The sequence below is a fragment of the Ascaphus truei genome, chromosome 8 (assembly GCF_040206685.1).
Source record: "Ascaphus truei isolate aAscTru1 chromosome 8, aAscTru1.hap1, whole genome shotgun sequence".
In the NCBI taxonomy this organism is placed as follows: Eukaryota; Metazoa; Chordata; class Amphibia; order Anura; family Ascaphidae; genus Ascaphus; species Ascaphus truei.
This window is the reverse complement of record NC_134490.1, coordinates 11,349,199-11,375,706: the sequence shown is the minus strand read 5'-3', so window position 1 is coordinate 11,375,706 and position 26,508 is coordinate 11,349,199. Positions and strand designations below refer to the sequence as shown.

At 42.7% G+C, this 26,508-nt stretch overlaps 1 protein-coding gene across 2 annotated transcripts; it reads left to right on the top strand.

Moving 5' to 3' along the window:
• The first annotated feature begins 606 nt into the window (after positions 1 to 606).
• Positions 607 to 26,508, top strand: SNCG (synuclein gamma). Of its 2 annotated transcripts, XM_075610522.1 has the most exons (6): positions 9,877 to 10,164; positions 10,544 to 10,608; positions 11,021 to 11,062; positions 11,971 to 12,098; positions 22,353 to 22,436; positions 25,842 to 26,508. In XM_075610522.1, the coding sequence occupies exons 2-6, from the start codon at positions 10,596 to 10,598 to the stop codon at positions 25,851 to 25,853; spliced, it is 279 nt and encodes a 92-aa protein (XP_075466637.1). In that variant the 5' UTR covers positions 9,877 to 10,164; positions 10,544 to 10,595; the 3' UTR covers positions 25,854 to 26,508. The 2 variants fall into 2 exon arrangements, with proteins under 2 accessions (XP_075466636.1, XP_075466637.1); XM_075610521.1 differs by lacking the exons at positions 9,877 to 10,164; positions 10,544 to 10,608 and adding an exon at positions 607 to 960.

Genomic DNA, 26,508 nt, shown 5'->3' with positions numbered 1-26,508 from the left:
TACACCTGCATTGAGTGACTCCTGCCAACAGTATTACTGGCTGCCTGTCATTACAAGAGCAGCCCCCTTTCAGCATGTCTCTGGGATTTAGCCTTGGCACAGATTCACCGGGATTGTTTTGACCTACTGTAATTGAAATGTGTGTCTTCTCCTGACCACTTTGATGCAATGCGTTTCTGGCTTCTCTAGCTGGCACTTTAGGGTCTGCTATTTCTTCTCTTGTATCTCAAACGAATCAGCCTGTTTGCTCATACATTAGTTGTTTGATTTCTACTAAGAACTGTAGAAAGAAAGTGTGGCACATATCTGCAGTCGTTTCATTTCTTGTGTATCCCCCAAAAACTATTTTGGAAAGAACAGACCTTTTACATTTTTGTCACCACTTGGGATTCCTTATGTCAGGACCCTGTAATATCTCCCAGTCTGGTTGTGCTGCATCTTACTGCTGCAGCATGTCCTTGAATCAAAGTACTGTACTGCAGCATAGCAGATCTCAGGCACTGTAAGTGCTTGGAACCTTTCCAATGGTCCTTCACATCTTTAGATCTCCCTCCCCCCCTTATGTTTTCTGCACTCTCCCATCCCATCTTCAACCCCCTCCTCCTCCTCAGCTCCCCCATCCCACCTAACTGTACCATTCTAATCCATATCATTAATATTTTAGAGCAGGATACTCATGGTCATTGGCCAGACTGCAGTGCACCACTTTAATAAGAAGCTGGCTAAAGCTCTAGCAACTATCAAACTGCCACCACCCTACAGAGGACAAGCACATCTGCTGAAGGTGAGACACACACGACGTTGAAGCCCCTTCACACTGCTGTATATACCAAGCCACCATGGATGTCTTTAAGAAAGGTTTTTCTATTGCTAAAGAAGGCGTGGTTGCTGCAGCAGAGAAAACCAAGCAGGGCGTGAGTGAGGCTGCTGAGAAGACCAAGGAGGGTGTGATGTATGTAGGTGAGTGTCACCTTGCCAGTTGCAATTGGAAAATAAATACAATATTACATTCTGTACACAAACTGCTTTTCTTCCCACACTCTGTCAAGCTTCTCTGTTAGATCCTGCCCAGACCTGCCCAAGATTCATGACTATGCACTTCTGACAGTTTGGAGGGGCTCTGTTGTGTATCTGCATTGACTTTGCCAGGTTTATCAATGTTGCTCTACAAATTAGGCAGTATATTTTTTATAATCTGACACTGAATGCTCCTGATCTTCAGTGTCTGCTCTAGTGCACGGCCACAGGAATATCGAATATTGTATTCACAACATCAGGCTGTCACTAGGAGGGAAGGCTAGGTGTATGTATGTATGTATGTATGTATGTATGTATGTATGTATGTATGTATGTATGTATGTATAAATATACACACACACACGGTAACAGGAATAATAGAAAATTAATTAAGCAATATTGAAAAACAATTGCATTTGTTGTGCTATAATTTTTTAAAAGGTAATAGCTGAACAAGATAATGTTGTACTCATATTACTCTAATTAAAAATATAATAGGAAATGTATGAGCACCTCTATTATTTGCAAAACTGTATTAATATATATATTTTAATAAATGATAAAATACCATTTTAATCACTTGCAATAAAGTTTAGGAGACTATGGCCCTTATTCTGTAAGGTGTGATAGAGCAGATGACATGATATCGCATGAAAAGCCCCGTTAAAATCAATGGGGCATTTCATGCTAGAGCACATAATCTGTTCCATCACACCTTACAGAAAAAGCCCCTATATCTATTTCATGAATCTTTTTACAACTCCAAAAAGTGACTAACCATAGGGGCAAATTGCACGGACTGTAGACTGAGGATTCGTTTTGGGTGTGGTTGTCAAAAGTTAAAAAAGAATATCTGAACATTACTGTAATATGTCAGAAGTAAGTGATGTTTTAGACCAGGGGTGGCCAACTCCAGTCCTCAAGGGCCACACAACAATGAAAATTTTAAGGATATTCCCGATTCAGCACAGGTGGCTCAATCAGTGGCTCAGTCAATGACTTGGACTGAAGTTGACCACTCCTGTTTTAGACAGTGGCTAGGACCTTAAGATGTATACACATGACATATCTGTAATTACACACTGTAAATAGCTTTGAAACCACATGCTGAATATTTCATAAGAGCATTGCAGATACACTTAATTAAATAGATAATTCCATAATTGTTTGTAATAAGTGTACAAGTTGGGAGGGTCACAGCCTCCAGAACTGGGTGGATAGTCTTCGCACCCCTTGTTTGTCACCTTCATTCTGTAGAAAGATCACTGCAGTTGCAATCAGGGGAAATCTATGGAGATTATAGATTAAAACCAGTATTGGTTCAACATGTCAAGTATATATATATATTTATATTTATATATATTTATATATAAAATATATATATTTTTTTCTTCAAAAGATCATATTAAATCTGCACGATAGAGTAGATACAATGGCACATTATAGATTCAAGATGAACTGTCCATGGTGCTAAACTTCGCCTGGTCCGAGTATCCTTTTGTCCAAGAATTGCAACAAAAGTAATTGGACTATAAATTTTCTTTACCCTGTACATGTCTAAACTGCTTATTCTGATACTATCCTAAACTGTATTGCCACACACAGTATACAGAGATCTCGTTTTATTATATAGGAGTACTACCTTTGTATTATGCTTACATAGCATCTGTATGTTACTGTCTTTTGTCTTCCAACTTGTATTTGTAGATACATGTGTATTAATACATAATATAGACACAAAAGTTACAATGCTGCATGCATGAAAGCTTTAAATATGGATACTGTTACCGAAATAACCTTTTCATTGCTGGTAGGTAATACAACACATCGGTTAGATGAATAGACGTGTAGGGCTTAATTAGGGATTTGCGGAAAGTTCACACTTCTTTGCGTTCACTGTGAAATTTTGCATTTTTCTGCAAAACAAAATGTAAGAAAAAAAAGGCAAAGTTCACCCCTCAATACATTTACAGTCACATAAATCATGTTGCCTTCATTTTTTTTATTCCATTAACAAAAACATTGTTAAAATGGCAAATTTTCCCCCCAAAATTCTGTATTTGTAAAAAAAAACTAAATACAAAATTGCTATTTTTTAGCATAAACACCTTCAGAACAATTATGAAAAAAAGGAAAATCTCTGCACTCAACCAATGAGACGTTTATCTGCAATACAGATGGAAATATTTAGTGCTGCATCTCCAAAATTAGAAAACGTATATGAACATATAAAAGCAAATAATCATATGATGCCTTTTCATAAATGTAAATATAGTATCTATAATTGTTGTTATCCATCTTCACAATTATTTGGACTGTTAAATGTGGAAAGCTTTGGGTCCTTATTTAAATTGCTGTTTAAAAGACAGCAAAGATTTCAGAGTCTAATGATAACCCAAGTCCTGAAGTGAGGTTGGGCTGACAACCGTCAGTACGTACTTTGTTGTTGAGGCCTTTTAGCAAGGAATAGATAACCTCTTCCTACACATTATCAGGGTCATGGATTCATAGAACTATTGGAACATAATCTATAACAGACTACAAGGATGGGAGACAAACAGGCACATCACATGCATTAAGATGCATAGACAAACGTATCATATGTATTGTATTGTATGTTTTTATTTATATAGAGCCAAAAGTGTACTCAGCGCTTCACAAAGAATACAGTACAGGGAATTATAATTATACAATAAGTGCAGCAAAATCAGACAATAGGAAAGGAAATCCCTGCCCCATAGAGCTTACAATCTAAGAGGTTTAATGGGAAATTTACAGAGACAGCAGGTGAGGGAGTAAGTGCTGTAGATGGCAGTGCTTGGTCACAATGGGTGGTAGGAGTGACTGAGTGTGGGACATTAGCCATGAGGGCAGGCTATATACACATATATACACATATACTGTATACACACACACACACACACACACACACACACACACTAATTGGAGCATACAATCTAAAGAGACCAAATTCCCCAAAAATAAAAGAACATAGGTTGAAAGGTCATAAGTGGAGCCACTCTAGACCAGGAGTGGCTAACTCCACTCCCCTAGGGCCACCAATAGGCCAGGTATTAAGGATATCCCTGCTACAGTGGCTGAATCAGTGGATCAGTCATTCTGACTGAATCACTTATTGAGCAACCTGTGCTGAAGCAGGGATATCATCCTTAAAACCTGACCTGTTAGTGGCCCAACTCCACTCCTGCTGTAGACTGTAAAGCTGTGACTGATTGCACCTGCAGTTAGGTATCCAGCCATTGTACAGATGCTATGCTTGAGTAGATCAGTGACATGTTCCCGCACTGCTGAAGACACAGACATGTTTCTATCTGTCCGTGGGTGCGGCAGCCATACAGAAATTGTTTGGGTTGTGTTAAACAGGGTGTGTCGCAAAAGGCCGCATAAGCATTTAATTTTGTTTACTGAAACGGAAAATTCCCATTTACAGTTTTGTACAGGCAATGCTAAAAAAAAAGTATTTGGATTCAGTCTCTTTTTCAGATGACCAGAGAGAGACTGAGACTTTACTAGTTTAAATCCTCAAAATGAATGAAGAGGAAAGAAAACCTGAAAAACATATTATTATATGTGGTTGACACCGATACTGCCACTGATACGAACACTGATACTGCTCAAGGAACACATTTGTGCCAACGACGGTGAACCCTTTTTACATAGTTTTCACGCAAACTTACTCGTTTTCACATTCACTTTTTTCTAAAAATGGTGAAACTTGGGGTTTGCAAATGAAGCTGTAGTTTCTGTGAGCCTTATGTATGGCAGAACCATTACCCACAGGTCAAAGTGGCCTAAAACAGTAGCGGTACTGTGACAGATTTAAAGGAAAAACGTCTACATTTATTAAATATTAACGATTAAGATTGTATTTTAGAAAAATGTAAGCAATATTTATGTTGTAAAATAAAAAGTCAAAAGGCTTTTTAAAGAAATCCCCGTTCTTGATATAGAGTATAAGTATTAGTTTGTAAATCTGAAATAGGCATGGGTGTTAAAACAAAACATGTAGGTGTAGCCCGTTCCCCTTGTATCATCACCCTTCTAAGGCCCAGGTCCACCAAACGGTGCTAATCTTTAGCACACCTTTACTCCCATTCAAATTAACTCAAAGCGTGCTAAAGCTTAGCACCGGTTTGTGGATCTGGGCCTACAACTGCCACTACTATTTTAACATGGGTTTTATTAGGAGGAGGAACAGTGAATATGTTCTGAGTGGGGGACCTCCTCCCCCTCTCCATCCGGTGTTACATTGACCCACAGAACAGGAGGTTTAAGTGCTTGTCATTTCCTGGTCCTCCTAAGTAGGCTGAGAAGGGAATCCATCCAGATAAGCTCAGAGTCATCCATATGCTGGGAAGCGGCTTCCATGGGCTGGGGGAGATGTTTGTCCCATTCATTTGAATGGAGCGGAAATCTTCTCTAGCAGTGGAAAGTGGCATCACATCACATTACACAACAAGACTCAATACATTGGCCCACATTTACCAAGCTGTGCTATTTCATAAAACCCAGATGAGACTTTACTGCTCCGTGAATATGGGCCATTAGTTCAGAAAACAGTTTTCAATTGTAATTGCTGTTATTTTGCATCCATTTTGTACATTCATATGAGCCAATTCATTTAAATAAAATCTGATGCATTTTGCTAAATAATGTCACAACACGGCAGGTCCATTCAGAGGTCTCTTTAGAGCCTGGTTATATATTAAGGGGGTCTGTTTATCAAAGTCTCTGCCCACAAAACCAGTGCAACAAAACACTTTAAAAAGAGCACCTTATCTATTCAGGGAAAGAGATCCTATTAAAAGCAGCTGGTGTTTTTCCTCTAATAAATCTACTGTATTTCTTTTGTGCAATAAACTGCACCCTGTTTATTCATGTAAATAAATCCCATAGAAATAACGGGGCTGGTTTTTCATTTATTAATTCGGCGCAGTCTCCCGGCTGCAAAACAACAGCAATAAAACAGCGCCAGAGTTAACACGAAATAAAAATCCCATTGGATTGTTTCCTTCGATAAATCTGGTGCAAATGCCCTGGTTTAGCTCCAGTTTTTGCCTAATAACCACCCATTTCCCTGCTGATCACAAAGAGAGAACGTGAACATCACACAGGCGGGGTGTCAACGATTTGCTGGCCCCGGCTTCTGTATAATGCCTTTTCCCCCATTGATTTTTTTTTCAACCCAGCTGTGTCAGTTTGTTCTTTGCCACTTTCTGTCAGACAAGACAGAACATGACGGCATCAGCATCTTCATGTGCCGCAGTGATCTTTGGGTGTGGATTTCCAGGCCCTACTCAATTATCCCCACAGCACACACCTACAGTACAGAACATGTGACTATTCTGGGAAAGTGGAGCAGCCCTAGGCAGGGCCAGCATAATGAAGGCATGGCTGCCAAGAGACGTGCAATCGTGTTTACCCTCAGCTCTTATGAAATAACACGTGCCAAGTTCAGGCACTCTTTATTAGATACATATATTGGAATTTCAGAGAGACTTTAGATATAGAAATATCCCTTATTGACAGGCAGGCACAAAAGACTTGTTGATCACAGAAATAGGAATGTCTTTCCACAAGGGTCAAGCTGAGAACAGAAAAGGGTTAGCCTCTTTACCTGTGAAAAAGCACAATTTGCACATGACCTGGGATGAGGATCAGGAGTGGTTTTGTATTCTTTATATGACAGAGATGGGGAGGAGGCATTGCATGAAATGGATTGTGTTTCAATGTGCTTCTGGCTGTTTTGGCTATGAAGGGGGTTGCTTCTCAAATATTTCCCTTAAATGCCTCATCTATATTCAAACATCCAAATCATCCAAAATCAGCAATACAGTGGCATAACTACATTTTTTGACACCCTCACCCTCCTCTGTCTCTCCCCACACTCCTCTCTCATGCTCTCTCTCCCCTCCTCTCTCCACTCCCCTTTCACTGTCTCCCTCTAACCTCCCCTCCCACCCTCCTATGTCACCCACCATCCTCTGTCACCTACCATCCTCTGTCACCTTCCCCCACCCTCCTCCCTCCCCCATCTCTTCTCTTACTATCTTCCCCACCCTGCTCTCTCTCCCCCTCCTCTCTCAACCCCTCGTCTCTCTCCCCTCCCCTTTCACTGTCTCCCTCCATCCTTTCCTCCCACCCTACTCTGTCACTCACCATCCTCTGTCACCCTCCCCCATTCTCCTCTTTCTCCCCCACCCTCCTCTCTCCCCCACTCCCCCACTCACCTCTTTCACCCTCCTCTCTCACCCTGTCCCTAGACCACCCTCTCTCACCCAACCCTCCTTGCTCACCCTTCTCTCTTACCACCATCCTCTCTCTCCTCCACCTCTCCTCTCTCTCTCTCTCTCTCTCTCTCTCTCTCTTCTCGAGTCTCTCTCTCTCTCCGCTCTCTCGCCTCTCTGAGAAGCTCAATCTCTCGATCACTCTTCCCCCACTCACCTCTCTCCCTCTCTCCCCAACCCCCCCTCTCATCACCCATTCTCTCTTCCCCCCACCTCTCTACTCTCTCTTGCCCACCCCTCTCTTACTCTCCCTCTCTCTCACTCTCTCCCACCCACCTCTCTCCCCTCTCTCACTCTCTCCTCCCCTCTATCACTCTCCCCCTCTCTCACTATCTCCCCCCACCTCTCATACTCTCCCCCCACCCACCCACCCACCTCTCACCCCACCACCTCTCACCCCACCACCTCTCACCCCACCCACCCACCTCTCACCCCCCACCCACATCACACTCTCCCTTCCACCCACCCCCCTCTCCCCCTCACCACTCTCCCTCTCTCCCCCTCACCCACTTCTATCACACTCTCCCCCCACCCACCTCTCATTCTCTCCCCCCCCACCTACCTCTCTCACTCTTTCCCCCCCACCTACCTCTCTCACTCTTTCCCCCCCACCTACCTCTCTCACTCTTTCCCCCCCACCCACAACTCTCACTCTTTCCCCCCACCCACCTCTCTCACTCTTTCCCCCCCACCCACCTCTCTCACCCTCTCCCCCCCACTTCTCTCACCCTCTCCCCCACCAACCTCTCACTCTGTCCCCCCTACCTTTCTCACTCCCTCCCCCCTGCCCACCCATCACTCTCTCCCCCACCCACCTCTCTCACTCTATTCCCTCCACCCACCTCTCTTATTCTCTACCCGCACCCATCTCTCTCACTCTCCCCCCACCTCTCTCAGTACCCCCGCCCACCCACCTCTCTCACTACCTCCCCCCCACCCACCCACCTCTCTCACTATCTCCCCCACCACCCACCCACCTCTCTCACTATCTCCCCATCTCCCCCCACCCACCTCTCTCACTCTTTCCCCCACCCACCTCTCTCACTGTTTCCTCCACACACCCTCTCACTCTCCCCCCACCACCCACCTCTTACTCTCTCCCCCTCGCCCACCTCTCTCCCCCTACCTATCTCACTCTCTCTCCCCCACCCACTTCTCTCACTCTCCCCCACCACCTCTCTTACTCTCTCCCCCCCACCCACCTCTCTCTCTCTCTCTCTCTCTCTCTCTCTCTCTCTCTCTCTCTCTCTCTCTCTCTCTCTCTCCCCCCACCCACCTCTCTCTCTCTCTCCCCCCACCCACCTCTCTCTCCCCCCCACCTCTCTCACTCTCCCCCCCACCCACCACTCAAACTCCCCCCCCACCCACCACTCAAACTCTCCCCCCCACCCACCTCTCTCACTCTCCCCCCCCACCCACCTCTCTCACTCTCCCCCCCACCCACCTCTCTCACTCTCCCCCCCCACCCACCTCTCTCACTCTCTCCACCCCCTCTCTCACTCTCTCCACCCCATCCATCTCTCACTCCCCCACCCACCTCTCACTCCCCCACCCACCTCTCACTCTCCCCCCCACACCTATCACTCTCCCTCCCACCCACCTCTCACTCTCCCCCCACCCACCTTTCACTCTCCCCCACCCACCTCCCACTCTCCCCCCCACCCACCTCCCACTCTTCCCCCCACCCACCGTTCACGCTCCCACCCCTCACTCCCCTGCCTACCTCTCTCTCCCTCCCCCCACCCACCTCTCTCCCCCTCCCCCTACCCACCTCTCTCCCCCCTGCCCACCCATCACTCTCTCCCTGCCCACCCATCACTCTCTACCCTCCACCCACCTCTCACACTCTCCCCCCAACCACCTCTCTCACTCTCTCCCAACAACCACCTCTCTCACTCTCTCCCCCCAACCACCTCTCTCACTCTCTCCCCCCAACCACCTCTCTCACTCTCTCCCCCCAACCACCTCTCTCTCTCTCCCCCCCACCTCGCTCACTCTCCCCCACCCACCTCTCACTCTCCCCCCCACACCTCTCACTCTCCCCCCCACACCTCTCACTTTCCCCCCACCCACCTCTCACTCTCCCCCCACCCACCTCTCACTCTCCCCCCACCCACCTCTCACTCTCCCCCCACCCACCTCTCATTCTCCCCCCACCCACCTCCCACTCTCCCCCCACCCACCTCCCACTCTCCCCCCCACCCACCTCCCACTCTCCCACCCACCTCTCACTCCCCCGCCCACCTCTCTCCCCCTCCCCCCGCCCACCTCTCTCCCCCTCCCCCCGCCCACCTCTCTCCCCCTCCCCCCGCCCACCTCTCTCCCCCTCCCCCCGCCCACCTCTCTCCCCCTCCCCCCGCCCACCTCTCTCCCCCTCCCCCCGCCCACCTCTCTTCCCCCTGCCCACCCATCACTCTCTCCCTGCCCACCCATCACACTCTACCCTCCACCCACCTCTCACTCTCTCCCCCCAACCACCTCTCTCACTCTCTCCCCCCAACCACCTCTCTCACTCTCTCCCCCCAACCACCTCTCTCTCTCCTCCCCACACCCACCTCTCTGTCTCTCTTGATGCCCCCGAAGCTAACAGAGGTCCCAAAAGCAGGACACGGAAGTTGGGCCCGACCGCATCCGCACACACGGCCCCAGCTTTCAGTGCTGGCTGGCCGGGCCCCCTGCAGAGCACGGTTTTGTGGTTGTATAGTTAAGCTTCTGCTGCAGGGTGAATGCTAAAATGCTCTATCACTGATTTTACGGAGAGAACAATGGGATCAGCATGGTGCATTTGTCTACCATGCTTAATGTTGTGGACTGAAAAGGGCCAGATCCCCTGATTCAGGTTCCTCCAAATAAAAAAATGGGGACTGCTGCATTAAGGTTGATTGAATCTTTCTGAGAAAACAAGTTACATTGATCAATTGTTTAAAAAAAAATGTTTTGCCTGCTCAACCACCCCTCTAACACTCCTCACACTCAATCCCCCTCCTTTCTCACACTCAATCCCCCTCCTTTCTCACACTCAATCCCACCCACCTCTTCACACTCAATCACCCCTTCTCACACTCAAACTCCACCCCTTCTCACACCCAATCCCCTTCCCTTCTCACACTCAAACTCCATCCAAGTTCACACTCAATTGATAAATTGTTTTAAAAAATAGAATTTGCCTGCTATGTGGCTCTGCCCTTTAAAATAGTATGAGATTCTATTTTGCTTAGATTAACTAAGCATATTCAAGAGCAACTTCTATTGAGAAACCATTTAGAATGGATGATGATTTTGTGTACGTAATAGCTGATCATTGATGATATATCTACTGTGTGTATCCAGAAGTTGAAAGTGATCTTATTCTTTGCTTAGCATGTCGTCCTAAACAGCAGCATCAACACAATGATAAACTGAGCATCTTTTTATTAGAAAATAAATATCAGTGTGTTTGGATAAGATGTCAAATATAATCAATTCTATCTAACCTCCCGCCCGATTGTTTCATAAAGGCCTGCGAAGTAAAACAAGATCATATAATGGGATGAAACCAGACCTGTTTATCATGTTATAATGCATTCCAGGTGTCACATTCTCTATCCGTTTAGGCTGTTCCAGTACCTCCCATTAAATGTAAAGTAGATCGTTAAAAACTGGAACGTCAAGAATTGCACATTGTTGATTGACAACATCTGAATTTTGTTCCATAGGTACCAAAACTAAAGAGGGAGTGGTGCATAGTGTGAGTACAGGTAAGTCAGTAAATCATATGGAAATTACTTTAAGCTGGAATAAAGTCATAACCGATTCAGGGCGTAGGACGTTCAGGAGACCGAAATATTGAGATTAGTTGGAACAATTCTGATTTCATAATCAAATATGATTCCATTAAACTACGTAGATACATGGATACTGGAGATGAGTGGGGCTGCGTTCTAATAAGTCAAAGTTAGCCCATATTGGGGGTCCTGGAAATTCTGACCATGGCAGAGTATCTCAGAAAGATCCTGCCCACGGAAAATACCAAAAGAAACACAGGCCTGTTAGTAGCTATTGCTGTACAAGAATAGGCATAGGTGGGACCCCAAGTTCTCCTGTATTGGCTCAATAAAAGTCACTGCTGACAAAGAATAGTGCGCCTACGTTAGCAAGTAGTCAGATTAATCATGAAAACAGGTGGTGTAATTGTATTAATTGTGTAGACCAGGGGTAGCCAGCACCAGTCCTCAAGGGCTACCAACAGGTCGGGTTTTCCAGATATCCCTGCTTCAGCACAGGTGGTTCAATCAGTGGCTCAGTCGAAGACCTGTTAGTAGCTCTTGAGGACTAGACTTGGCTATCCCTGGTGTAGATATATATTGCCCACAAAACACTGTTGTAAACTTTGAGGTTTCATAGGAATGAAAAACCACAAAGCTGGCATGTTCAATGTGCTACATAAGAACTGAATGTCATTGTGTTATATCAACTATACCATGATATAATCAGAATATTTAGTATAGTACATATGTTCTTTTCCAGATATGATTGTAGAAGTAATGGAGTCAACCAACAATAGCCAAAATATTATTTCCAAGGAAATATGCCCCTGTGTAGGAAGGAAGCAGATGTTACAATATTTCATTTTTTCATTAAATAATCATTTTATTGTCATTTCCAGTTGCCGAGAAGACCAAAGAACAGGCCAATGTGGTGGGAGGTGCTGTGGTCTCTGGTGTCAACCAAGTGGCTAATAAAACTGTAGAAGGCGCAGAAAACATTGTTACCACCACTGGGCTTGTAAAAAAGGTATGTGTGACCAGGGTTTGTGTATTTGCCCTTTTGTGACATACATCAGGGATGGCCAACTCCAGTCCTCAAGGGCCACTAACAGGTCAGGTTTTCAGGATATCCCTGCTTCAACACATGTGGCTCAATCAGTGGCTCCATCGTTGACTGAGCCACTGATTGAGCCACCTTTGCTGAATCAGGGATATCCTTTAAAGCTGACCTGTTGGTGGCCCTTGATAAGTGGAGTTGATCACTCCTGATCTATTGTCACATCATTTAATAAGCTATACATAAGGAATCTGGGTAGTGAATTGCAAATTAGAACCCAGTGAACGTGTGAATTTTACCTTCCTATCTATTTTGCACATTGATTTGCTAGAGTTTGTTTGCCTGCTGCATTGTAGAATTTGTACAGCTAAGCCTGGGACAAGGAAGTACAGAATCATTGAATCAAGTAGAAGTATAAAGCCCCAATCATCTCTAGCATCGGCTGTTTGAGCTTGGTCCGTAATTCTGTACTGTGAAGTTGTTAGTGGTTGCCAACCAGGCACATTGGAATATTCTACGTTGCTGTATTGAGAGCAACGTACAACCCATAATAAATAGGTGGGCCAAAAAAAAAACACATGTCCATATATGAATAAATACAATTGATAAGAAATAATATTGAAAAAAATCAACACATCTAAAAAAAATCTCAGTCAAAGCAAATGTGTGAATAATTTATGTACAAAGTAAAGCCAAGACGGAGAACTAACAGTAATTATAAGACACAGTGTTTTTGATGTGAAACTTCTTTAGTGCAAATCTCCTTCATGGTGACGGAAGTCTGTAACGGAAGTGACTTGTTCCTGCCCGCGCATGCGCAGAAGTGTCCGCTGTTGTCAGCGCATGCGCAGAGACCAGAAACAAAACACACACACACCACCCCTCTGGTCTGTGTACACATACACAAACAATCAAAAGGAACACTGTTATTTGAGGAATTCCCAGAGGGTATATATATAGAAGTGCAAATAGCAAAAATCTTTACAAATCTATCATTTATCATTAAAAAAACAGAAGTGGAAAAGATGCAAGGTGTTTTAACATATAAAATATACAGTATATATATACTGTAAGTATATAGGATGAAGTATCTGTCGTCTAAATTTAGCATAGGTTGAACTTGATGGACGTATGTCTTTTTTCAGCCTCATCTACTATGTAACTATGTAACTATAACACATGAATTGTATATAGATTAAAATAATATAGTAACTATAATGATTATAAAAAAAACATTGGGTGTGTGCTGAGCACGCGTGTTCTAAGTCAAACTTCTTTGCGTTTTGTCACTAAATTGTGTTTTGATTTTTATGATTTACCTTGAATGAAAGACTTTTGAGAGCAACTGCATTTGGATAGGTTAAAATCCAAAATATATGTATGTTACTTTACTTATCATAAGTCAACGACATCATGTATTCCAAGTGATAGTATGGAAATTTCAACACAAAAATTAATAAGATAAATTATACTCTCAAATCTCTTTCATTGAATTAAAAACATCGCAAATACAATTTCTGTGACAAAACAGGGACAAAAAAACAGAGATGTTTCACTTAAAATGCACGTGCTTGGCACACACACTTTTTTGTTGTTGTATTAAATAGAATATGTATGTGTGGGACCATTAAACTGACAATATACTGTGAAGCCATCTTCTCCCCAAGCTGGAGAAGGTTTTAGTCCCATTCATTTGAATAGCGTTTAACTCTGCTCCTGCACAGAGTAGACGTCCCTTCAGTTCACTGCATATTGAATAGAGGCCAAAGACAGGCTGCATTTTGATGAGTAAAAGAAACATCCTTCGTGTGCCACCAGGTGGCAGTGTTGCAATATTCTGTTCAGCAGTATATACACTATACAGGCAGTCCTTGCTATCCAACGTTTCACTGTACAACGAATGGCATATCCAACGCTTTACAATGCCTCCCTAAGGGACGCTTGTTGACGCCGGAATTCGTTATCAGACGCTCACCGCCGTTGATTAACATGGGACTCACTTTACAACGGTTTCACTATCCAACACTACTTCCAGAACGGATTCCGTTGGATAACCGAGGACTGTCTGTACAGCTCAATTAACATCACGGGATAAGACGTCACAATCCACCGGTTTAATGTAAGATTCTAAAGCAAAAATATTTTGTGTTAATAATAAGAGGAACTTTGTGAAGTTACAGTTATAAAGACAATTACACACACCGTCTATTCGTTTTTGATTATTAAGCTAGGCTAACACGGTACAGATACCTCTACATATATATAATATATATATATATATATATATATATATATATATAATATATATATATATATATATATATTATATATACATATATATATATATTAAGTTATGGTGGGTGAAAAAGGCGACAAAAAACCATCACCGTTAGCAGATAGCCAATAAAGAATATCACTTTTGAGCACATTCACATGTCTTAGACAGGTCTGCAACCCTGCTTTTCACCATTTTCGCCTAGCATACAGTGCTCCCACTGCAGCTCGGGATTCTGGGAAATGACATGCAAATGAGCACATAGTGTGTCACCTTGAAAAGCCATTTACATGGAGCCCATATAAGCAAATGCAACGCTGTTCACACATTGTGTGCTCATTTGCATTGCTAATGAGACCATAAATGCATTGCGCAGTCGGTGCACTGGACGCCCTTTTAGCACGATAGGGGTTAACATGGGAATTATTAGGGCTTTCAAAATATAAATGAGGTGTAAAGGAAACATAACCAGGGAAGTGTAACGTGCACATTGCGCTTCTGAAACGAGATCATATGATTGAACTTGATGCAATTCTACAAGAAAACTCCCGTCTCCACACAAGCTCATTTTGCCAGGTGTTTATCATAGGAGATCCAGGCTTCTGTTAAACAAGTCAGGGCTGGAAAATCAGCTACGGGAGGAACTTTTCTGTAGTGAAATGGGAAGGTGCAGTGGGTGTTGAAATGGGCGTATTACACTGAAGTATGAATAAACACCCAGCAACCTTAAATATTTATATTTCTAATATTGTAAGGGGTTCATGGTGCTCCATTATTTTGCATGAATTGTAGCATTTCCCCTGGCAGTCCCTCATTTCTTTGCATATACTGTACAGTATCATTACTAGGATGTGCAGGTTGCATTCATTGCACGACATAGAGGCTGGAAAACAATCTCTGCTGTGAGATACTTTTACCCAACATCCCATTGAGAAAGAGTTAGTGTCCATTTCAAATGTCCATATATTTAACAGAGACCTTTATTTACATATGTAGAAAAGATAATGATAGACAGCACTCAGAATAACGGATAATGTATGCTAGATGCAGGGTGCAAATAAGGTACAAGAGACGGGCCCAATATCCTCCTAAATAATTACAAAGTAGTAATAAGCGTTCCAGCACTCACTGACTAATAGAACAAATCTATAAGCGGAAAAATGCCAAATCAGAAAAGTATTTAATATATGCACAAGTTATATACAAGGAGCAATGTGACAAAAACAGTAATGTGAACATACAAAAATAAAGGTAGCAAAGGGGAAGAACCCAGGGATAGGGAGTGGGGGGGGGAGGGGGGGCTTTACATATTTTTTATTTGTATTTTATTTTATTCTTTGCATACTTTATTTACATATGTGTTGTGGGCCCCATTGTCACTGTAGGGCTCTGTACCACTTACTGGACGGTATGTGACATCTGAGCCAAGCCACTAAGTACCGTAGGGAAGTCTGCATTTTACCATCAGAGGTGCTGGCTGGGACGCCACCTGGCCCCAAATGAAATGAACGTGTTGATCAGGAATGGGCAATTTAAAAATCTCAACTGGCTCAAGAAGTCTGTGTAGTTTTCCAATGCCAGAAGGAAATTCTCACATCTTACCATGTTATCAGATGGCAGCCCCTCAGTTCCTGAACATATTAGGGTTGCAAAGCAGACACTGAAAAGTAAAGGCAACAGAACTGAAGTCTGGAGAACACTTGCCTCCTGAGATCCCAGTCCATGCCAATACCCCACTCTTCATATTAGTTGCCCGGCCAAGGGACGTTCTGATTTTTGTGTAGAACACTGGCTGGGAGCACTGGCATTTTGAAAAGCTAATGAAACGATTACTACATATTATAGGCTAAAGCAGTAAGATTCAGGGCATTATTGAAAACCCTGCTCTCTGATTGGTTAAAATTCCGGGCATTATCCAATCAGTAATGCCCGGAATTTTAGCAGCTTGCAAAGTGTAATTTTCAATCTGTTTATTTCCAGCCAATCAGCTTTCACAACAGCTGAGACAGGCAGGGGATTGATCAGAATGAAGTAACAGCTCTGAGACAGGGCAGGGGATTGGTCAGGACGTATCAGCCACGGGTTGACTCCTCCCCCTCCCGAGCTGACTGAGATTTTCTGAGCAGATTCAGTTGAATTGGGGGGGAGAGAGTGTGCAAAGTTTTAGTAAGTGCCTAAGTGTGTGTGTGTGTCAGTGTCAGTAGCAGTGTTTATGGGTATAACAGCAGCAGTGTGTGTGTTGTGTTGTGCAGTTGTATGTCTGTGTAGCAGCAGTTTGTGTGTGTGTTGTGTGTGTAGAGCGGCTGTGTTGTGTGTGTAGAGCTGGTGTGTGTGTGTGTGTATAGAGCTCCAGTGTGTGTGTGTGTGTGTGTGTGTGTGTCAGTGTCAGCAGCAGTGTTTATAGGTGTAGCATGTGTGTGTAGAGCTGCTGTGTTGTGTGTGTGTAGAGCTGCCGTGTTGTGTATGTGTCTAGAGCTTCCGTGTTTGTGTGTGTGTGTGTGTAGAGCTGCTGTGGTGTGTGTGTGTGTTTGTGTAGAGCTGTCGTGTTGTGTGTGTGTATCAGTAGCAGTGTTTATGGGTATAGCAGCAGCAGCGTGTGTGTTGTGTTGTTCTGTTGTGTGTGTAGCAGCAGAGTTTGTGTGTAGAGCTGTTGTGTGTGTAGAGTTGCTGTGTTGTGTGTGTGTAGAGCTGTTGTGTTGTGTGTAGAGCTGCTGTGTGTGTGTGTATAGAGCTGCTGTGTTGTGTTTGTGTGTGTAGAGCTGCTGTGTTGTGTGTAAAGCTCCAGTGTGTGTGTGTGTGTGTGTGTGTGTGTGTGTGTGGTGTGCTTGTGTGTGTAGAGCTACTGTGTTGTGTGTGCTGTGTGTGTGTGTAGCAGCAGTTTGTGTGTGTGTGTGTAGATCTGCTGTGTTGTGTGCTGAGCTGCTGTGTGTGTGTGTGTAGAGGTGCTGTGTTGTGTGTGTTTGTGTGTGTGTGTGTTACACAGAGGGGGCGGCAGTGTGTGGAGTGTAAGAGTATATAGAGGTGGATTCATGTATTTATCATTTTATTTTAATTAAAAAAAATCTATATAACTCTACAAAAGTGTCTTATTTATGAAATAAGCCTACATTTAGCCTATAATAGTAATAATTCTCTCAGAACAGGGCATTACTGGCCAATAATGCCCGGCCTGGGTTAAAGTCCCTCGGCTTCGCCTCGGGTCTTCAACTCTTCCAGCCAGGGCATTATTGGCCATTAATGCCCTGTTCTTTGGGGATTATTACTTAATTATAGGCTAAAGCAGTAAAATTTCGGGCAGTATTGAAATCCCTGCTCTCTGATTGGTTAAAATTCCGGGCATTATCCAATCAGTAATGCCCGGATTTTTTGCTGCTTGCAATGTGTTGATTTCCAATGTGTTTATTTCCAGCCAATCAGCTTTCAGGACAGCTCTGAGACAGGGTAGGGAATTGGTCAGAAGGTAGGAACAGCTCTGAGACAGGACAGGGGATTGGTCAGGAAGTATCAGCCATGGGTTGACTCCTCCCCCTCCCTCTGTGAACAGGGCTGCCTGAGTTTGACTGAGCAGATTCAGTTGAATGGGGGAGGGGGAGAGAGAGTCTGCAAAGTAAGTATGTGGCTGTCTGCAGTTTGTTTGTGGCTGCAGTTTGTGTGTGTGTGTGTGTCTGTCAGTATCAGCAACAGTGTGTGTGGTGTGCTGTTGTGTTGTGTGTGTGTGTGTAGAGATGCTGTGTGTGTGTGCGTGCCAGTGTCAGCAGCAGTGTTTATGGGTGTGTAGCAGTAGTTTGTGTGTGTGTGTGTGTGTGTTTGTGTGTGTAGAGCTGTGTGTGTGTGTCAGCAGCAGTGTTAATGGGTGTAGCAGCAGCAGCAGTGTGTGTGTGGTGTGGTGTACTGTTGTGTTGTATGTGTGTGTGTAGCAGCAGCAGAGTTTGTGTGTAGCAGCAGTTTGTGTGTGTGTGTGTGTGTGTGTGTAGAGGTGCTGTTTGTGTGTAGAGCTGCTGTGTGTGTGTGTCCCAGTGTTAGCAGCAGTGTTTATGTGTGTAGCAGCAGCAGTGTGTGTGTGTGTGTGTGTGTGGTGTGGTGTACTGTACTGTTGTGTTGTATGTGTGTGTGTAGCAGCAGCAGCAACGTTTGTTTGTGTGTAGAGGTGCTGTGTTGTGTGTTGAGCTGCTGTGTGTGTGTAGAAGTGCTGTTTTGTGCATGTGTAGAGCTGCTGTGTGTGTGTGTGTGTGTATAGAGGTCCAGTGTGTGTGTGTGTGTGTGTGTGTGTGTGTATGTGTCAGTGTCAGCAGCAGTGTTTATGGGTGTAACAGCAGCAGTGTGTGGTGTGCTTTGCTGTGCTGTTGTGTTGTGTGTGTGTGTAGCAGCAGCAGCAGCAGAGTTTGTGTGTAGCAGCAGTTTGTGTGTGTGTGTGTGTGTGTGTATAGCTGCAGTGTGTGTGTGTGTATACACAGAGGGGGCGGCAGTGTGTGGATATAGATAGCTGCTGTGTAAGCGTACAGTATATAGAGGTGGTTTAATGTATTTACCTTTTTATTTTAATAAAAAAATCAATATAACTATACAAAAGTGTCTATTATTTATGTAAAAAGCCTTCATTTAGCCTAAAATAGTAATTATCCCCTCAGAACAGGGCATTACTGGCCAATAATGCCCTGGCTGGGTTAAAGTCCCTCGGCTTCGCCTCGGGCCTTAAACTCTTCCAGCCAGGGCATTATTGGCAAGTAATGCCCTGTTTTTTGGGGATTATTACTTAATTAACTCAACAATTTACAAAGAAACTGGGCATCACACCGTTAATTTGGAATCAGGGTATATTACCACAAATAAACACAAGGTGGGCCTCTTTCTCCCCAGATTCTAGGAGCACGTTTGCAAACACTGACACACAACCCTCATTTGCTTTGGAATTGTTTGCACAATTTCTCCAATTGCAGAAGAATTTTAAAAAGATTATATGCAATGAAGAGATTAAGAGCGATTATAGCATGAAACAAGGTGGATACTGGACTGTAGCTTTTGGATTTATGGAACTCCTTTGTTACTAAAAGCACCTGAAGCAACGCCTTTCAGAGGCGTTAATTGCCTTTCTCTTTATTTTATGCATCCACTTTCCATTTCATGACATAGCATAACGTTTGCTGCATTGCAGACAAACAAGGACCACCCCTTCTACCATCCTCCAGGGACGGATGGCCACAGCTCAAACAGAACCCAATCACTTTATCTTTATGGGCGGTTCCGTTCAATAACTTTGATAGGAACAGCTGTTATTAACATTGTTCTCATGCGGTAGCTCTTATAGGATTCCAAATGGCAAAACTGTAAAGTCCAAAGATGAAAATGTTTGTCCTGATTAAAATCTAGTTAAGGTAATCCTTCCTGGGCCTGGGTTATTAACAGCAAGTCACATCAGGGGAATGTATTTGTTCAACGGCTTTTACTGAGCTACCCCCATGTAGAATCATACATACAAAATAAAATAATTACTGTATATTATGTGGGAAAATGCTAGCCAGTACTAAAATAATGTTCGTGAATAGTTATACAAATGGCACTCTTTAATTAACTACTTTTATTCATTCGTATAAAACTAGATACCAGATTGTCCGCACCTTGTTAATTTGCCAATAATGGTGTAATCCCTCCAAACATGTTTTTTTTTTTTAGGTAAGCAGAAGATCAGCTATATACAGAAATATTCCGGATTCCTATACTTTCCCTTGGAAATTATCAAATATGCATTAAAAGTTTAAAACAATAGCCAAAAAAGCGATGAATTTCAACAAGACACTGCAAAAATTCAAGCAAATCTCCAGGGAGTGTAGCAACTTTAAACAGTAAGGAAATAATAATCAAAAAGGGCATAAATGCCTGTTAATAATGATATCGTACATCCTTACAGCGGCTCGCTGTTTAATAACAGCCTCGTGGAAATAGCTTAGAGCCCCCTCAATGATTCAATTAACTACCAAAATTAACGAAGTAATGTCAATGGGAAATCTAACCGCCATCCTAAATCAAAATCTTCCAAAACTCCATAGGATATGGGATCCCTGGATAAACTGCTCATAACAGAAGTTCATGTTATGACTATAAAATGAAAGAGGTGTGATAATACTGTACCATATAAGTGCCCCCTCCCCCTAACCGAGGTGTTTCCAGATGACCACTTTACATAATGGACCAATAGACCAGTGGGCTAAGATGCTCAGGTTGGCTGTTGGCGCACGTAAATGTATACAATTGCTGTAATGCAATCTCTCCCCCTTCCCTACCCCCTTCTCTTTATTCTGTACCCCCCCATCCCAGCAGAAAAACAATAACACATTTAAGTTAAAAAAACAAATATGATTTTTATAGAGGTTCAGTTTCCTCAACAAGCAGAGCTGCAGATGTATTTACAAATTCCTGCATAATCTTTTGTATTTCTCTATGTACTTAGTAGTCAACCTAACTGAAACTGCGCTGGTTCAGGAGTCAGTCACGATATAAAATGCAATATAACTGCAAGTTTTTAGTATGACAAGCAGTATTTTTAATAGGGGAATTTATAGAAAAATGAAATGCAGTCAACTATATTGCGGAAGCATTATCATCGAATACTATGGAAAGTTTGGTGGTATGTTGCAATATATTACCATTATATTGTGGTACCATCATAATCACGTGTACACTTTGTCACAATGTAAGACACTGTGTTGCACTGGTATTCACTATGGTAATGATTGAGTAATTCTCAAAACGGAACACTTCCTCATTCATTTCTAGGTACCACTCCACCCTCTATATGTCAGTCTTTTGGACACTGCGGTGATTGGGTGTGTGAGGTGTTATAATGGATGGAAGTATTGTAATTATTAATTTCTTCAGCTAAATATGTCACATGAGTCTCAGATTGCTTTTGCATACATTTGAGACATTGGACAGAAATAAGAACAAAACATGTTTGCAGACTGGGTGTAATTAGACTTGAATGGAGTACTACTTTTCATTCAGTTATTAACCTGTTCACATAAAACAGGATTTGGTGGTCTTTGTTTTCGTTTCATACAGTATTATTGGTCATTATTATTATCTTCGTCATTTATTTAAAAAGTACCAACATATTCCACAGCACAGTACAAGTTGAATGTGATACCAACAGTAAGACATGGCGGAAGTGTTACTACCATAGCACATATTGTTACAATACAAAAGAGGCCCTTGTTTAATCACCATTTATAGCTCCTATAACTGCCCTAGCCCATTTCTGTCTCTGGGATCTACACTGCATTTGACTGTAAATGGTTCATTGAGTGTGTTGTCACAAACATGTGTTGTCACACACGGTATCTGGGACCAACCTGTGGCAACCTCCTACCTAATTGTAGCTCACCCCCTCCCACATTTAAATGGTTAAGGGCTCACTCCATAGCATCTTCCACTCAGGGGAACTTGCTGGCTTGCAGTATGGTTGTGACAACTCTAATACAGAGTGCTTTTCCTGGTAATGTACAGGTCATTAAAAGCTTCAATCAGACTTAGAACTTTGCAACTATTATTGACAGATTTACTATAAATCATTCTTCCTGTTACTACACAGGTTATTAAGAATTTATATTAGCGTTAGGGACCCCTGAATTGTGGTCTGCCGTGCAGTTGGCTCAGGGGCTTGCAACAATTTTGGCCAAAAACGTTAAACTAAAAGACCATTTTACTCGATATTTATACATATATGTTCAGGCACTGTACCGTGTATGAGTTTCACTGGATGTGCTAAAAACTGAGCTCTGTCTGTGTTTTATGTTCTGTCTCTGATTTTAAATAAAAAAAACAACCTGTGCTCACAGTCTGGAGTATTCCTCACACCATCACTCAGAGTTTTTTCCCCCTCACAGGTGCTTCTTGCTGTCTCGTTGTTACAATGTATAACAATACATGGATGTCATTCTCTTATACCTTGACAGGAGGAACTTGCACATCCAGAACAGCCCGAAGACGCTGCTGCAGAAGAAGAACCCGCAGTGGAGGCCACAGAAGCCACTGAGCAGGTAGGACCCAGGGAACTGGATGTGCTTACACAAAAAGAGCTGCTAAACATGGAAATCATTTGGTATTGTGCTCAAATAAAACATGTATTCCCAGTACATAGCTCTGTGATGGTATGAGAGAGTACTGAAACAAAATAAAAAGAAAAATGTGCTAGGTAGGGAGACTCCCTTGACTTATTTATTAGAATGGCTAGAGAACAGCTTGCAGCTCATCAAATAATGGTGAGGAGTGTATGACGGATGTGTCTAAATGTAACTCAATAGTGACAACAAACGCAGTTACATATAAGATTCAAATTAATAAAATGAAACAAAATTGCAAACAACCACTGATAGAGCTTTATCCCTGCATGTCTAGGTGAATACATACACAATTGTACACACATGAACAAGTTTCTGATGGTTCAGATGCTAAATAGCACAAAAAATGTGTACAAGTTCCTATTGCTTATAGTATTTAATCAGAAAGCCTGTTTGCTGCCCCATTCTCATGATCACCAATCCTCTTCTTACCGCAAATACCTCAAAATTGGGGGCAAAAGCATACCATGAAATCCTTTATATGACAAACTAAATTAACCAATGTAAATGAAAGAACTCACAATTTAAAAAAGTAATTATTGCCTGGTTAGGAAAGTAATAATTTTCTCGTTCTGCCTTGGCTGCTGAGTGTCGTCTTCCCGATATGTTCAGAATCACTGGAGTAAACTGGTTATCGGATCCGATTATGTCCACTGTTATGACAGACCTCTCCGATGGAGTGGGCAACCCCTAGGTGGAGATCAGGGAAGTCCTCTGCAGTTTGTAGCATTTTAATTATTTTAAAAGAAAGTATTTCAATTCATTATTTGTTTGGCACTCTGGCAGAGGGCACAGTGAATATGTTTGTTCCTGTTCTGTTATATCACAGCCTCCTTTGTAATCCTTCATATAGCATCAAAATTAGTGTTCATACCTGTAGTATGAACCCGTTCCCCCTGGCTTCCTTTAAAAGCAGGCCACTTCCACTTCCTGGTTGACAGTTTAATGTTCTTTGAGGAGCACACCTGAGATACCTCCGGAGATATGCTGTGTGAGCAGTGAGCAGCTCAAAAGTGTGATGTGATAGTGATGCTACCCATCAGCTGGTTTAGCTCACCGTGCTAGAACTGTGTTCTAGGAAAGCAGTGGTTGTGGGTTCTAGTCAGGGCCGACTTGTTCTTTTGTAGGGCTCGGTGAGGGGCCTTTGTGGGGCTTCTTACCTCGTCCGGCGCAGCATCTGCTCAGACGACGCAGTGTCAAGATGTCGCGGAGTCACATGACATCATGGTGCCAGGCGGTGTCCCGTTTTCATGGCAAAGTGATGCCATGTGACGCTGCGATGCCATGGGGCGTCACATTGTCATGGCAACGCAACACCATTTGACATCGCAGAACTAGCATAACGGGACACTGAAGGAGGAGATGCGGCCAGACAGGTAAGAGACAGTTACAGGGGCACAACGCTCTCCCCCGGCAATCAGCATTTATTGTTGTGGGGCTTCTGCAACCATGGAGTTTGGTGAATCCTTCCTTCTATGAATTGTGGGATGGAACCCATTTAAATATACTTTGCATAATCATTAGCATATCTCCCAGCCGGGTACCTCTGGCGTGCTCCTTTTTCAGCACAGGCATGTCGCCCTAATTTTTTGAGGGGATACATGTAAAACTGGTGACACTACTGAATTGAAAGTTGCTCTCTCGCTCTCCAAGTGCAGATTTTAAACAATCCATCAACGGATTTCGAATTCGCAAAAATCCTTCCGGATTGTACCCAATCCGCAGACGGACTTTGGGGGGTGGGGGGGTGAGGGGTTTGATCTAAACAAAACGCAGAATTCCTGGAAAGGGCTTTGAACTGGTCTCTATAAATGTCATACGTGTCTCTATTTTAATTTTTGCAGCAAATATTATATAAAACAAACATTTGAAAAACAGACACTCTTGTTTAACGTGTCAGACTCCCTTTAAATCAGATGCCACAAAAGGAATGGTATTTTATACAGTGTGTATGGTCAGTTCCCTCTCAAGTATGGACTTTGTTGTTTTGATTTGTACAGACACACACTGGCTCCTGAGGCTATTGCTGTAGGGTGGTAACTCAGCTCGTGTATACCCAATCCTTTACATTCCAAATAATTTGAAATATTCTTTTGACATTCGAGGTTACTTGCACCCATAAAACGTATGGCACTGCTGCAATACCAATAGTATTATCCTTTATTTCTAAGGCATCAACATATACTGAATAGGATGTGCTATTAAGTTCTCGATACAAGCACAATTTGTCAATATTCTTTAGTGACAAATGTCAAAAATTTGAAGACATTCACACAACTGTGGTAGTATTGCGTTTTTGCACATTCCTGAGCAATGGGAACTTTCACAAAAATGGGAAATTATGGGCAAAATCGTGAAAAAGATAGCAACTCAAATTTGAAGGCATTTACACAGCACTAATTCTGCCGTGCTGTACAAATAATATAACTGTTAACATAAAGTAGTACAATAGGAAAGAATAAATATTGATCTGTCTCTCATCAAACGTTACTGCTCCACAGACATAAATCATTCTGTGAATGAGGAAGCATTATCAATCTAGGAATCTCTCGTTTATTAGACAAGAATCTGAGTAGACATTTCCGTGTTTACACTGCTTTTGTGATTGAATGAGTAGTTATTCCAGTGATTTTAAGCCGGGGGTCCCTAACCAATAAAAGGTTGACAACCACTGAGCTATTCAACTAAACTTTGTCGCTGCCTGCTCTATGTTCTGTTGACACTTCTGTATCAGTTTTGGTAGTAGATTGTGGAACAAGTCTGCTATTACCAACCTGGATGGCTCACTCCAACAGAGAACATAAGGACATGTTTTCACCATAAGACATCTGATTGTCTGTTTAGATAGAGCCTAAAGCAACATGTAAAACAAAAGTATGCTTGTTTTCAGCCATATGCTTGAAGTGACATCTTTCGTGCCTCCCAGTCTATTAGATTAATTGCCATATCCGCTGAGACACATTTCAAACTGGCTGCGCCTATTTATCTACTGTAATGATTTCTGAATTGGTCAAAATGCTGTCTTCATTTCGAGGTACTTTTCCAATGATTCAGATGGATACTCTTGATACATGGATTTTGTATGCTAGTCTTTATTTTGAACATTTATACAGTTTAATATAATTCAATCAAACCAGGAATCTCACATCCTATTTTACCACCAGTAGTGAAGGGATTTCCGTCCTCCGCGTTTCTCCACAAGGGAAGAGGTTAGCAGGGGATGTGACCTCCACACACAAACACTAGCCAAATTTCACCTCTGAATCTCCTTGTTTTTTTTAATCATGCCGTCCAATTATAAATTAACTCTGTGTTTATTTTCAGGCTGGAAACTGAAAATTAATCAGTTCCCTTTGCGTGTTGCTGAAAAAATCTATGAAGAAAACGTCTAGCTAAGAACATAACAGGGAAGCCATTATTGCCACAGGCTAACTACGCATAAAGCCTCCGCCTTCCATTTGCCTCTTAAATGTACTATTCATCATGTAGATGTATATGCATTCATGTCCTGATTGTGTATGTACAACAGTGTACCCCATCCTGTATAGCTTCATTCATAACTTCCTTTCTGGACCCATTGTCTAGTCATCTTTACAATCTTCACCGCCTTTTCCCCATTCCTTTAATTCTGGGCTCCCAGTCAGTTTGCAAGTTTTTTTTTAAAGATCTTGTCTACTGTATGTGCTAGATTTCAATAGGTTGATTTCAATATATTTTCTGTCTGCCACTCTTCAGTTTGGATTATCTTTATTACAGTTTTACTGAGGCCCCTTATAGATCTTTGTTCACTGAATCTTTCATCTGTGAAATAGCTGTCTGTTACTTTCTCAGTGTCCCGCTATTGTACCCCCCCTAACTTTTTCCTGAATAATGGTTTCATTTTGCTTGGGATGCCTGTTCCACATCTTCTGTACATTCACATTGGCACTTTAATTCCCTTGTTGGAAATTATTTTTTTTAATGACACAAATAAAATCGTGTTTGAGTTTAA

What these genes read in the sequence shown, in the direction of transcription:
- SNCG (XM_075610521.1), top strand. Translation starts at nt 840, where the DNA reads ATGGATGTCTTTAAGAAAGGTTTTTCTATTGCTAAAGAAGGCGTGGTT. An exon ending in GGAGGGTGTGATGTATGTAG is followed by an intron (nt 961 to 11,020) that starts GTGAGTGTCACC and finishes TTTGTTCCATAG; the next exon opens with GTACCAAAACTAAAGAGGGA. An exon ending in GGTGCATAGTGTGAGTACAG is followed by an intron (nt 11,063 to 11,970) that starts GTAAGTCAGTAA and finishes TGTCATTTCCAG; the next exon opens with TTGCCGAGAAGACCAAAGAA.